The sequence below is a fragment of the Rana temporaria genome, chromosome 5 (assembly GCF_905171775.1).
Source record: "Rana temporaria chromosome 5, aRanTem1.1, whole genome shotgun sequence".
Taxonomy (NCBI): Eukaryota; Metazoa; Chordata; class Amphibia; order Anura; family Ranidae; genus Rana; species Rana temporaria.
The window spans coordinates 6,695,501-6,710,751 of NC_053493.1; the positions used below are offsets into that span (position 1 = coordinate 6,695,501).

The following is a 15,251-nucleotide window of genomic DNA, read 5'->3' on the forward strand; positions in this document are numbered from 1 at the left end:
GGTTGGAAGGTATATGACGGAAAGTGACCGTGTCCTGCCGTCTCCACCAGCTTCATCAATGATCACATCCTGCCGTCTCCACCACCTTCACCAAAATGCAGAAGAGTGACGGCAAGAAAAGACCAAGTGCCCCATTGAGTCTGGCTCTTTAAAAAAAAAAAAATGGGGTTTCTTTTTAACCTTTTGGTTAAGTATAGATCTCAGTTTATTCCAACCATGTTTAATATCACTTACTTTTGGTTGACTACCTACTTTTGGTTGACTACTTACTTTTGGTTGACTTCCTACTTTTGGTTGACTTCCTACTTTTGGTTGACTTCCTACTTTTGGTTGACTTCCTACTTTTGGTTGACTAACTAATCCCAACAGTGAGTGAATTTAAACAAGCTTGGGACATATCGCTGGAGAAATGCACTACACGACATACATGGACACCCCCCTCCAAATTACACATTTCCTGTCCCAGTGACACCCTATATTCCTCTCCATAGGAATAGAAGGATATGATGTATGTGGCCTCCAGTGTTAATTTCGTCAACTAACTTTTTTTTTTTTTTTTTTAAAGTCAGCAGCTACAAATATGGCAGCTGCTGACTTTTAAAAAATAGACACTTACCTGTCCAGCGCGCCCGCGACGTCAGCAGCCGAGGCTGAGCAATCGCTCGGTCCTCGGCTGCTTCCGCCGCCATCCTCGGTGAGGGAATCACTGCTTCACTGCCCGATTCCCTACTGCGCATGTGCGAGGATCGCGACGCGCCGTCACTGGTCCCCGCTTTCTCCTGGGAACAGTGTTTCCCAGAAGACAGTGGGGGGAGTGACATCACAGGTTGGATTCCTCCGCGGGGATCAGACCCGGAACTGGTGCAAATATCTGTCTTAGACAGGTATCTGCACCCCCCTCCCCCCTGAAAGGTGCCATATGTGTCACCGGAGGGGGGGAGGGATCCAATAAGCGAAGGTTCACTTTTTGTGTGAACCTCCGCTTTAATACCATTTTAGTCGAGTAAAATACGACTAATGCTTCGTACACAGGAATGCGATTTCTCTGAGTCCATGGATGGACACAGCACCCACCCCTCCTGAGGAAGGAGGGTTATTTCTGGAGGGACCGACCCCTGGGCGGGGCTGTTCAACTCAGATAATTAAATACATGTTACATTAACAAACATGTTTCTGCCTAGTCCTCTCCTGTAAACAGGGAACATAACCCACTTGTCAAGATTTAAGGAGCTGTGTCCGTCCATGGACGATAAGAGAAAATAGGATTTTTTTGTACTCACCGTAAAATCCTTTTCTCCGAGTCCATGGACGGACACAGCTCCTTAAATCTTGACAAGTGTAGTAGGGAACATAACCCACTTGTCAAGATTTAAGGAGCTGTGTCCGTCCATGGACGATGATAGAAAATAGGATTTTTTTGTACTCACCGTAAAATCCTTTTCTCCGAGTCCATGGACGGACACAGCTCCTTAAATCTTGACAAGTGTAGTAGGGAACATAACCCACTTGTCAAGATTTAAGGAGCTGTGTCCGTCCATGGACGATAAGAGAAACAGTGGGCCAGATTCAAGAAGCAATTGCGCCTGTGTAACCATAGGTTACACAGCGCAATTGCTTACTTGCTCCGGCGTAGCGAATGCTCCTGATTCAGGAACATCGCTACGCCGACTGCAGCCTAAAATCTGTGTGGCATAAGGCTCTTATGCCACGCAGATTTTAGGCTGCATTCTTGCGTTGGCCGCTAGGGGGCGCTCCCATTGTGATCTTTGTATAGTATGCAAATTGCATACTAACACCGATTCACAACGTTGCGCGAGCCCTGCGTACGCAAATTACGTAGTTTGCGTACGTCGGGTTTCGGGTAAGGTCCTAATAGCAGACGCAGCCAATGCTATAGGATACCCACGTTCCCGCGTCGCGATATTTAAAATCTACGTCGTTTGCCTAAGTGAATCGTGAATGGCGCTGGACGCCATTCACGTTCACTTTGAAGCAAATGACGTCCTTGCGACGTCATTTGCCGCAATGCACGTCGGGAAAGTTTCCCCGGCGGGATCATTTATATTGCACGCGCTTACGCCGGGCAATTTTGCCGGCGCGCCCTCGCAATTTACGGAGCTACTGCTCCGTGAATCGAGGGCAGCGCAAAATATTTGCGGGGGCACAGGGCAAAATCGTTGCCCTGTGCCTCCGCAAATAAAGCGCAAATGTACCTGAATCTGGGCCAGTGTTTTTTTTTTCAGCAGGAAAACGGCTGAAACTTGTGTTGCGTACACACGGTCACACTAATCTTGGCTGACATTCCAACCGTCAAGAACGCGGTGACGTACAAGACGTACGACGAGCCGAGATCAATGAAGTTCAATAGGCAGTTCGGCTCTTCTGCTTGATTCTGAGCATGCATGTTTTTTTTTCGCGTCGTAATTGCATACAGACTAACGCGACTCGCGATGGGAATTTTTCCTGTCACGAAAATTGAGATCCTGCTCACAATCTTTTTTTGGCCGGAATTCTGACAGAAAAAGCACATACACACGGTCAGAATTTGCGACAAAAAAGCTCACGTCGCACTTTTCCCTTCGGGAATCGCGTTGGTGTGTTCGAAGCACTAAAAAAAAATTGAGATAACTAAAATACGACTAAAACTAAATAGAAATTTGATGTCAATCGTCACACTGGTCTGTAGTGCATGTTCATACCTCAATACCATAAATAACATATTCGATTTTTCACTCCAGCACTATATAATGAGTTTTTAAAATTGTAGAGAAATGCTTAACCACTTAAGACCCGGACCTTTAGGCAGCTAAAGGACCCGGCCAGTTTTTGCGATTCGGCACTGCGCCGCTTTAACTGACAATTGCGCGGTCGTGCGACGTGGCTCCCAAACAAAATTGACGTCCTTTTTTCCCCACGAATAGAGCTTTCTTTTGGTGGTATTTGATCACCTCTGCGGTTTTTATTTTTTGCGCTATAAACAAAAATAGAGCGACCATTTTGAAAAAAAAAAATCAATATTTTTTACTTTTTGCTATAATAAATATCCCCCAAATATATATAAAACATTATTTTTTTCCTCAGTTTAGGCCGATACGTATTCTTCTACCTATTTTTGGTAAAATAAATCGCAATAAGCGTTTATCGATTGGTTTGCGCAAAATTTATAGCGTTTACAAAATAGGGGATAGTTTTATTGCATTTTTATAAAAAAAAAATTTTTTACTACTAATGGCGGCGATCAGCGATTTTTTTTTCGTGACTGCGACATTATGGCGGACACTTCGGACAATTTTGACACATTTTTGGGACCATTGTCATTTTCACAGCAAAAAATGCTATAAAAATGCACTGATTACTGTGAAAATGTCAATTGCAGTTTGGTAGTTAACCACTAGGGGGCGCTGAAGGGGTTAAGTGTGACCTCATCTGTGTTTCTAACTGTAGGGGGGCGGGGCTGGACGTGTGATGTCATTGATTGTGTTTCCCTATATCAGGGAACACACGATCGATGACGGCGCCACAGTGAAGAACGGGGAAGGTGTGTTTACACTCAGCTCTCCCCGTTCTTCAGCTCCGGGGACCGATCGCGAGACTCCAGCGGCGATCCGGTCCGCGGCTCCTGCGGTCACGGAGCCTCAGGCCGAGTCGCGGGAGCTGCCAAAATTAACACTGGTGGCTACCCCCACAAAATTGCAAATATTCTGCCCCAGTGACACCCTGAGTGGGCGTTCCTAGGCAGGCTGCATTTGCATATGCCCACATGTGATGCTGAGCCTCCAAAAATGAAAGACCTGAAATCCAATGAATGACAAAGGGTTAGATGACGCTGGACGTCCTCCAGCCAGGAAATGGGGCGGGGCTCTATCTGACTTGCTGCTGCTTCTAATACTCATTGTGAGAAGCTCACAGTGTGCAGTGAAACCAGAGTAAGCCATTTTAGTCCAGGAGGAGCCTGCGCAACTGTGCAAGACTTATAAACCCCCAGCCTTATGTATAAACCAATACCGTAAGGGGGAAACAAAAAAACAATCAGTAGTAGTATAGATGTAGATCTGCCACCCAGTGGAGGTGATAAGGAAAACATAATCAGCGGATATAATAATTATGCTTCAAAGCAAAATGCAAGAGCCTGGAGGAAGGCGGACCCTGGCCCAGATTCTCGTATCTGGGCGTAAAACTGTGCCTGCGTAACGTATCTGGTTTACGCTGCCGCAAGTTTTACAGGCAAGTGCTTTATTCACAAAGAACTTGCCTGTAAAGTTGCGGCGGCGTAGCGTGAATCCCCCGGCGCAAGCCCGCCTAATTCAAATTAGCCGGGTAGGGGGCGTGGAGCATTTAGATTAGGCGCGTTCCCGCGCCGAACGTACTGCGCATGCGCCGTCCTGGAAATATCCCAGGGTGCATTGCTCCAAATGACGTCGCAAGGACGTCATTGGTTTCGACTTGAACGTAAATGGCGTCCAGCCCCATTCACGGACGACTTACGCAAACGACGTAAATTTTTAAATTTCGACGCGGGAACGACGGCCATACTTAACATCGGTTGCCCCTCATATAGCAGGGGTAACTTTACGCGTCACAAATCTAACGTAAACGTCGTAACTTCACTGCGTCGGCCGCGCGTACGTTCGGGAATTCGCGTATTTTGCTAATTTGCATACTCGACTGGGAAAACAACGGAGGCGACACCTAGCGGCGAAAAAAAAAAATGCATTTAAGATCCGACAGCGTAAGAGACTTTCGCCTGTCGGATCTAATGGATATCTATGCGTAACTGATTCTAAGAATCAGGCGCATAGATACAACGGCCCAGATCAGGACATACGACGGCGTACATTGCGTTGCGCCGTCGTAAGCCCTTTGAGAATCTGGGCCCCTGTCTATACTCTCTCTGCTCACAGCACACAGAGTACAAGCAGGGTTCAGCCGGAACAAATATACTTAAATGACAAGTAGCAACAATATAGAGCAGTGGTGGAGAACCTCGGCACCCCAGATGTTTGGGAACTACATTTCCCATGATGCTCAGGCACTCTGCAGTGTAGCTGAGCATCATGGGAAATGTAGTTCCAAAACATCTGGGGTGCCGAGGTTCCCCATCACTGATATAGAACCTGAAGGAGGAACTCCGGGTGAACTCCAGTAGAAAATATGGCCTCGCTCTTTAGAGTGAAGCCGCCATATGTGAGGAACCAATGCTCGTCCTGGGCTGGAGTTCCCTTTAGTGGCTCGCATGGTTTATATTTGTGCTTGGGTTAAATGCAACTTAATTCCCCCCCCCCCCATCTATTTCTATTGGATTGAACCAACATGGCGCCAATTTGGTCCTCAGGATAGCGGCATTGACCATTCTCCACCGCCACCAGGGGGCATCACAGCTGACTGTTCTGATTTATCGCGTTTTTAAGTCCAAAAGCCTTCAATGAAACCTCCAGGCGTCATCCCCACCTGAACAATACAAACCACACAATCGGGGGTTTTCTATTGGATATCGGGAAGCCAACGCCAGCGGGTGACCTGGGGAGATCCCATGAGCCAGATAAAGTGCAGTTCTATGTAACAACTCTGTTCCTCCGATACAGCAAAATCGCCCGTCAGACCGATAAGTGCCTCATGAATAATTAAATATACCTTTACTCTACACTCTGTCCATATACATCCAGCTAAAGGGATTATTGTGCGGTGAATCTTCACCGCCGTTACCGAGAAAGAATGACGCAAACCGATGCCACAGGTAGGAAGTGGAGCCCTTGAAACCGACAACAATTTTTCAACAAATGAAATGGAAAGTCTATTCCGGTAGCACAAACGTGTCTACGTGCACGTGCGCGCGCCACCGCATACCGATCAATGCTTTGTATCGGATGTCTTGCATACATGGATCTGTAGCCCCCCACACATGCTGCAGATGGCGTATTGCGGCGGTTTTATCGTCCATCCCGCAAGGCAATCGTTTAAGAGAGAATATATTGCTGTCTTGCGTCGGTAGGCCGAGGCCATGAGAGGAAGTCGTTATATACACGTCTCTAAGGGAGACATCAGACAAGACCTCTCTTGTCATTGGCTATGTCTGTAGACAGTTCAGTGGAGTCTCCCGGGTTCAGCAAATAGTTCATGGGAATGGAGAAGAAGAGAGCAGGAATTCCACACGACGGATGCTCAGTTCCTCTTATTCATCAGCTGTCGGTCTCTCCTCTTCTTTTCCATGAGTCTGAGGGACAGAAAGATAAACAGAAATAATCACATCCAGTTTTGGTATGATAGAGTACCCAACTCAAATACACTCTACAGCCAATGGCTGGTGGACACCTGACCATCACACCTAGATATTGTTGGACATCCCATTCCAAGATCATGGGCATTAATATTGAGTTGTCTACCCCCCACCCCTTCATGGCTTGTTGGACATCCCATTCCAAGATCATGGGCATTAATATGGAGTTGTCTACCCCCCAACCCCTTCATGGCTTGTTGGACATCCCATTCCAAGATCATGGGCATTAATATGGAGTTGTCTACCCCCCAACCCCTTCATGGCTTGTTGGACATCCCATTCCAAGATCATGGGCATGAATATGGAGTTTTCTACCCCCCAACCCCTTCATAGCTTGTTGGATATCCCATTATAAGAAGATGACCAATGATATGGGAGTTGGGGTGTTCATCAAGCCATGGAGGGGCAGGGAGGTAGACAACTCTTTAGTAATGGCCATGGGATGCCAACTTAATATTAATGGCCATGGTATCAGAATGGGATGTCCAACGAGCCAAAGAGGGGCCTGGTTGTAGACAACTCCATAGTAATGGCCATGGTCTTGAAATAGGATTTCCAACAAGCCATGGAGGGCTATGAGGTGCTATTTCAAGACCATGGCCATTACTATGGAGTGGTCTACACCCAGGCCCCTCTTTGGCTCGTTGGACATCCCATTCTGATACCATGACCATTAATATGAAGTTAGCATCCCATGGCCATTATTAAAGAGTGTTCTACCTCCCTGCCCCTTCATGGCTTGATGGACATCTCATTCGAAGACCAAGGCCATTATCATAGATTTAGTACCTCATTTCATTACTATAGAGTTGTCTACCTCCCCACCCCTTCATAGCTTGTTGGATATCCCATTATAAGAAGATGACTACTGATATGGGAGTTGGCACCCCATGGGGTTGTCTACCTCTCCGCTCTCCCATTTCAAAGCTCATGGCCATTAACATGGAGTTGGCACCCTATGGCCATTACTATGGAGATGTCTATACCTGGGTCCCTCTGTGGCTTGTTGTACATTCCATTCCAAGATGATGACCACTCATATGGAGTTGGCACCCCATGGCCATTACTATGGGGTTATCTACCTCCCGCCCTCCCATTTCATGGCCCATGGCCATTAATATAGAGTTGGCACCCCATGGCCATTACTATGAAGTTGTCTATACCCAGGCCCCTCTATGGCTTGTTGGACATTCCATTTCAAGACCATGGGCATCAATATTGAGTTAGCACCGTATGGTCAGAACTATGGAGTGGTCTACACCTGAGCCCCTCTATGGTTTGCTGGACATCCCATTCTGAAAACATGGCCATTAGTATGAAGTTGACACCCCATGGGCATTAATATGGAGTTGTCTACCCCCCACCCCTTCATGGCTTGTTGGATATTCTATTCCAAAACCATTGATATGGAGTTGGCACCACATAGCCATTACTATGGAGTGGTCTACCCTCCCAGCCCTCCCTTGATGGCTTGTTGGGCATACCATTCCAAGACAATGACCACTGATATGGAGTTGGCACCCCATGGCCATTACTATGGGGTTGTCTACCCCTCTGCCCTACATGGCTTGTTGGACATCCCATTTCAAGACCATGGTCATTACTTTGGAGTTGTCTACACCCAGGCCCCTCTTTGGCTTGTTGAAAAAGAGAAAGGGTTGGGACTTTAAATGAGATGCGTGTTGATGCAAACAGTATGTATAAATAAATAAGCAAAGTTGTATAGCGTAATAACCAGTTCCATGTTTATCAGCAGGGATGGAGATGCAATTTTGATGCTTATACATTTACCCTTATGCGTTTTTTCCAGTGCTCTTTATTGCTATACCAATTCTAGATGGAGGCTGACTGGTGACACACACCCCTAGTCACCTGCTCTCCATCTACTCATTAGCACTTGTATGCCTCCACTGAGGAAACTACAAAAGTTTAGTTAGGACCACAGGAACGCAGAGAGCCTTGTAAGCGGCCTGTGGCTTATCCATATATTTGCAAATGTGTGCAACCAATCCTCTGCTTTTAACATACTAAGTTAGACAGTTGAATTCGGCCTGCAGTTTGGTTGGTAAGTTCGAGCCTGGTTATTACGCTATACAACTTTACTTATTTATTTATACATACTGTTTGCATCAACACGCATTTCATTTAAAGTCCCAACCCTTTCTCTCCTTCTCTTTTTCAATTTTTAGGGATGGAGGCATGTGTCATCCACATGCCTCATTCAAAGTCCCAAACCCAGTTCCCTCTTTGGCTTGTTGGACATCCCATTTTGATACCTTGGCCATTAATATGAAGTTGGCATCCCATGGCCATTGCTATAGAGTTGTCCACCTCCCTGCCCCTCCATGGCTTGATGGACACCTCGTTCCAAGACCAACGCCATTATTATGGAGTTAGTACCTCATTTTTAATTACTATAGAGTTGTCTACCTCCCTGCCCCTTAATGGCTTGTTGGACATCCCATTCCAAGACCACGGCCATTAATATGGATTTGGCACCCCTTGGCTATTAATATGTAGTTTTCTATTCCCTGCCCCTCCATGGCCATTACTGTGGAGTCCCCCCCCCCCCTTTGTAGCTATATTATCCTTCAATCTTCTGGGAAGGCTTTTGGAGGGTATCTGTAGGAATTTGCACCCATTTGTGGGGTCAGGTACTGATAATGGTTAAGAAGAACTGGCTTACAAGCAGTGTTCCAATTGAATTAAAAGGTGTTCAATAGGGTTGAGGTCAGAGCTCTGTGCTGGACATTTGAGTTCCTCCACACCAAACTGGTCACATCATGTCTTTATGGAGATGACTTTGTACACAGGGGACAGTCATGCTGGAACAGAAAAGGGTCTTTACCAAACTTTTCCCACCAGATTGGAGGAGCACAAATGTCTACAATGTCTTTGTATGATGGAGTATTACCAGGACCCCTTCACTGGAGACTACTGAACTCCATCATTTGAAGGACCACATAGTTTTGGCCATATAGTGCAGAACGAAAAGAATTGGAACCAGCTTCCATACCTGTGGAACACAGCTACTAAGTTGGTTTAGAATAGGTTCTAGGGGCCAGATTCACGTACAGCGGGCGCAGCGTAACGTAACCGGTTTACGTAACACCGCCGCAATTTTTCCAAGTTAGTGCCCAACCCACAAAGCACTTACCTGGAAATTTGCGGCGGTGTTTCGTAAACAGGTCCGGCGCAAGGCGGCCCAATTCAAATGGGGCGGGTACCATTTAAATTAGGCGCGCTCCCGCGCCGGACGTACTGCGCATGCTCCCGTCGCAAATTTCCCGACGTGCTTTGCGCGGAAATTACGACGCGCCGACGTCTTGTGAATCGCGACGTGAAAAAAGATTTACACCGGGAAAAATAAAAGATTTAAAAAAAATTCAAAAGCGATGCGGGAAAGACTGGCATACTTTAACATGGTGGAGTACTTTTACACCATGTTAAAGGTGCCCTATCTTTGCGACGAAAATCTAACACTCGCGACGACGTAACGGCGGGAAAAATCTTTGTGGATCGCCGTAACTTCTAATTTGCATACCCGACGCTGGTTTACGACGCAAACTCCCCCCAGCGGCGGGCGCGGTACTGCATCCTAAGATCCGACAGTGTAAGTCCATTACACCTGTCGGATCTTCTGCCTATCTATGCGTAACTGATTCTATGAATCAGTCGCATAGTTAGAAACAGAGATACGACGGCGTATCAGGAGATACGCCGTCGTACCTCTTTTGTGAATCTGGCCCTAGGAGCCTGTACAACTGTGCAGGATGAAGGGAAGGCTGGAGGTCAGATTTAAACTCACTTTCTGTTGCGCACTTCGGTAAGCTCGAGTAGTCTCTCCTGGGCCGCTCGGAGCTCATCCAGCCGCTGCTGGTAGCGGGAGTCGCAGTTATTGGCACGCTCATAGCTGGAAACCTGGTTTGAAAGTTCACTGGCTCGGTCACGCAGCTGCTGGATAGACGTGTATAGATTCTCGTCATCTTCCTCCTGTGTATGGAAGACAGCAGGCCATCATTAGCGGACACCACTGGAAGGAAGGTGCAGATTAAAGGGTATCTAAAGTCAAAACTTGGCTGGGGCGTTACAGAGCGAGGACTGGGAGCTGTGTGTGTAAACACACAGCTCCCGGTCCTGTCAGGGAGAGAAATGCTGATCTTCTGTTCAAACAATGTATGAACAGAAGATCAGTCATTTCCCCTAGTGAGGCCACCCCCCCTACAGTTAGAACACACCCAGGAAACATACTTAACCCCTTCCCCGCCCCCTAGTGTTAACCCCTTCTCTGCCAGTGGCATTTTTATAGTAATCCAATGCATTTTTTATAGCACTGATCGCTATAAAAATGCCAATGGTCCCAAAAATGTGTCAAAAGTGTCCGAAGTGGCCGCCATAATGTCGCAGTACCGAAAAAAAAAAAAATCGCTGATCGCCACTATTACTAGTAAAAAAAAATATTAATAAAAATGCCATAAAAATACCCCCTATTTTGTAAACGCTATAAATTTTGCGCAAATCAACCGATAAACGCTTATTGCGATTTTTTGTAAATATGTAGAAGAATACGTATCGGCCTAAATTGAGGGAATTTTTTTTTTTTTTATATATATTTTTGGGGGATATTTGTGTGGGCACAGACAGAAAGACAAACCTCAAATCAGTGCCCTGATTATCAGTGTACATGTCCCCTATCAGAGTATAGCCAGTTATTGGCTTTTCTTTCCTCAGACACTGACCGCGCTGAGGAAAGGATTAGCTGTGATTGGACACAGTTTATTATCACATGGTAAAGGGCCGCGGTTATTAGCCATTTACCTCGATCTGTGATCAGTTGTGTCCTCACACAGGTCCGGGACAACTGCGATCCGCATTCCAAAAGGGTCCTATGCATCTTTGGGTCCGGATCAGGTGCAAAGTCAGGCAAAAACTCGGACCTGATTCTCACCTGAACCATTGAACAGGGACGCAGCGGACCCCATGGTGGGACCCGCGGCCGCACCTACAGTACAGTGGGGGAAATTATTATTTGATCCCCTGCAGATTGTGTAAGTTTTGCCCACTTACAAGGAAATGAAGGGTCTATACATTTTATCATAGGTGTATTTTATATGATAGAAACAAAATATCAACCAAAAATCCAGAAAAAACACGCAATACAAATGTTATAAATGGAGGCCCGGATTCAGAAAGAATGGCGTAACTTTTGGCGGGCATATACGATACGCCGCCGTAACTTAGAGAGGCGAGTACCGTATTCAGAAAGAACTTGCGCCCTAAGTTACGGCGGCGTAGCGTAAATGGGCCGGCGTAAGCCCGCCTAATTCAAATTATCAAGGCAGTGGGCGTGTTGTATTACAATGAGCCGTGACCCCATGTAAATGAGGGGCCGAACGAACGGCGCATGCGCCGTCCGTGGACGTTTCCCAGTGCGCATGCTCAAAATCACGTCGGCTAGAATGCCTAAGATACGTCGAACACTGCCTACGACGTAAACGTAACTTACGCACAGCCCTATTCACATACGACTTACGTAAACTACGTAATTTTCGACGGTCGTTCTGACGTCCATACCTTAACATGACTTACCCCTGGCTTTATGAGGGGTAAAGTTACGCCAGTCGTACGCCTTACGTAAACAGCGTATATTAATACGCCGGGCGCAAGTACGTTCGTGAATCGGGGTATCTAGGTCATTTGCATATTTATAATGGGAACGCCAAATGCGTCCAGCGTAACTATGCGCCCACGATATGCCGGCGTAGGCAAGTTACGTTGGACGGCTGAAGCCATGTTTTTGGACATTTGAAATTACGGTGGCGTATCTGGAGATACGCCGACGTAAATGCTTTCTGAATCTGGCCCGGAGTTGCAGTTCAGTGAGTAAGATAAGTATTTGATCCCCGACCAACCAACAATAATTCTCCCCCCACAGACTGGCTCCAGGAGGGTCTCATGTGGTACACAGATCAGTCCTGTCAATGTAAGAAGGATCTCCTGACGATAACTCGTTATGTGTAGAAAAGACTCCTGTCCACAGAATCTCTTTCCTCCAATCACATCTCACCATCATGGGGAAGACCAAAGATCTGTCAGAGGACGTCGGGGAGAAGATCGGGGATCGGCACAAGGCTGGAAGGGGCTACAAGACCATCAGCAAGAAGCTTGGTGAGAAGGAGACCACTGTTGGAGAGATTATTTACAAATGGAAGAAATACAAAATAACCATCAATCTCCCTCAGTCTGGAGCTCCATGTGAGATTTCTCCTCATGGGGTGAGGATGGTCATGAGAAAAGTGAGGGATCCACCCAGGAGGAGCTTGTCAAGGATCTCAAGGCAGTTGGGACCACAGTCACCAAACACACCATTGGTGACACAATACACCGCCATGGACTGAAATCCTGCAGCCCCCGCAAGGTACCCTCCTGAGGAAGACACATGTACAGGACGTCTGAAGTCTCCCAGTGAACATCTGAATGATTCAGAGGAGGATCGGGAGAAAGTTCTGAGGTCAGATGAGACCAGAATTGAGCTCTTTGGCATTACCTTGACTCGCCGTGTTTGGAGGAAGAAAAATGGTGACTATGACCCCAAGAACTCCATCCCTACAGTCACAGGGAGGGGGAAACATGAGGATTTGGGGTGTTTCTCTGATAGATAAAGGTCCAGGCCGACTTTTCCGCATTGAGAGGCCAATGGACGGGGCCGTGTATTGTAAAATCTTGGATGAGAACCTTCTTCTCTCCAGAACACTGAAGTTGGGTCTTCCAGCTTGACAATGACCCAAAACATACCATCAAGGCAACAAAGGAGTGGTTTAAGAAAAAGCAAATTAAGATCATGGAGTGGCCTAGCCGGTCTCCAGACCTTAATCCTATAGAAAATGTATGGAGGGAGCTGAAACTTCGAGTTGCCAAGAAACCTTAAGGATTTAGAGAAGATCTGTAAAGAAGAGTGGAGACCAAAATCCCTCCCGAGATGTGTGGAGACCTGATCACCGACTACAAGAAACGTCTGACCTCTGTGCTTCCCATCAAGGAACCTCCAACTACTAAGGGGATCAAATACTAATTTTACTCACTGAACTGCAACTTCATTTATAACATTTGTATCATGTGATTTTTTTCTGGATTCTTTGTCTCTATCATATAAAATACACCTATGATAAAAATTATAGACCCTTCATTTCTATGTAAGTGGGTAAAACGTGTAAGTTTTACCCACTTACATAGAAATTAAGGGTCTATAAATTTTGTTATGGGTGTATTTTATCTGCAGGGGAGCAAATCATTATCGCCCCCCCCACTGGAAACGAAAATAATTTGTTCCGCATTGACTTCAATGGGATGCAATACCGCATCCGGCCAGAGGCGGGGGGGGGGGCACCGGAGAGCCTCGGAAACGACCCAAAAGGCCTAAGGACACTTCGGCTGACCTGAAAGACTTCCTACCGGAGATTTGCCGAGGTCAGCCGTGCTGTCCTTGGGCCGTTCCGTGCATTTCCGAACGGCGCCTATCACTGTGATCGGCGACGTTCGGCTCTGGCACCCCCCACCTCAGGCCAAAAGCGGTACTGCACACCTGAATCGTGCTAGTTTTGCGACAACACTCGCAAACTGAGTCACGATTTTTTTAAATACAGCGCTCCTATTGCGAAACACTCGTTAACCGCGTTACTCGCATTCCGAAGTTCCACTGTATATCATTTCACAGCTTCATTCATTCTGACAAAAAAAAAATGGTCATTGAAAAATGACAGGTCCACTTTACAGAAGAGCCCCCTATGGGTACACCCAGTGCGGTGGTTGTGATGGGGACCAGCCATGGAAGATCTCAGATACGTCACCTTAGCGTTGGCGATCTCAATGTGCACCAGCAGGGCCGCCAGCTCCAGCTCCTCGCTGTAACTATTCCGCAGGGGGACCGAGCGATAGCCTAGACACAGAAAATACGGGTCAGCAAAATCCTCTCTCTGGCACATTGGTACATGCAGGGGTGTATTTAGGTTTTGTGCTGCCCTAGGCCTGACTAAACTCGTGCAATTTAAATATGACCCACCCCTTCCTGTCAAGGCCACAACCCTTGCGGTTTGAGACCCACCCTGAAAGTGGGGACACTAGTTCTGATGGCCTGGGGGGGGGGCAATGGATTCCCTTAATTTGCATAGATTTCCTCTCACTTCCTGTTTGGCTATGGGACAGGAAGTGAAGGGAAATCTCTGCAATGGGGTGTAGTGCAAGCCGGGGGGGACACTGTCTGTGCTGCTCCCCTGCAAAGTGCTACCCTAGGCCTGGGCCTTGTTGGCCTAGGCCAGGATACAGCATTGGGTACATGGGCTCTGCAGATTAAAGAAGGACTCCACCCAAACATAGAACTGATTCCTACTATACAGAGCACCATGGGAAGATAATATAAAGATGGATTTCAGGTATATTATTGGATATGTATCAAAAGAGGGATCTGAAATAAGTTTAAAAACATAAAACCTTAAAAAATGTAATATCAATTACTCCAAATTATTTTCTACAAAGGATTCCCAGAGCACTATGGGTTACCTAAACTAAGGCCTAGTTCACACCTAGTACACTGAGCTGTGTTGGTGATCAATGATCTTTTACATTGTACTCTGATAAGTGAATCCAGAATTGAAGCGCTATACTCTTTGTAACGGAATGACCCGTGACAACCAGAGACTTTTGAAGGATGAGGGGTACTCCTGTGCCAGCGTCACTAATGACTCTTGGGTCTAGGGTCACCCTGTGCCCCTTTTAGGCATAGGGTGACTGGGAAATATTAATTATAAGTTACATGCTTTTGAGGTGTTAATTGGGTCTGCTCCAAGACCATTCATTATGTATGCTAATAACACGGTTTGTGTGAAGATGCTATTGATGATAGATATGTGTTGTGAGGTAGCAGTCTTAGGCCCCGTACACACGATAGAATCCATCCGCAGATAAATCCCAGCAAATGGGT

General features: G+C 46.6%; 1 protein-coding gene across 2 annotated transcripts in view; it reads right to left on the minus strand.

The window, feature by feature from the left end:
- Positions 1 to 5,778: 5,778 nt before the first annotated feature.
- Positions 5,779 to 15,251, minus strand: part of LOC120939772 (1-phosphatidylinositol 4,5-bisphosphate phosphodiesterase gamma-1-like) — a 160,317-nt gene continuing 150,844 nt past the window's right edge. For both annotated transcript variants that reach the window (XM_040352124.1, XM_040352123.1), the window contains exons 31-33: positions 14,122 to 14,210; positions 10,083 to 10,267; positions 5,779 to 6,211 (exon numbers count right to left, since the gene is read on the minus strand). In XM_040352124.1, the coding sequence (XP_040208058.1) occupies positions 6,160 to 6,211; positions 10,083 to 10,267; positions 14,122 to 14,210 (326 nt within the window). In that variant the 3' untranslated portion in view covers positions 5,779 to 6,159. The remainder of the gene's footprint in view (positions 6,212 to 10,082; positions 10,268 to 14,121; positions 14,211 to 15,251) is intronic.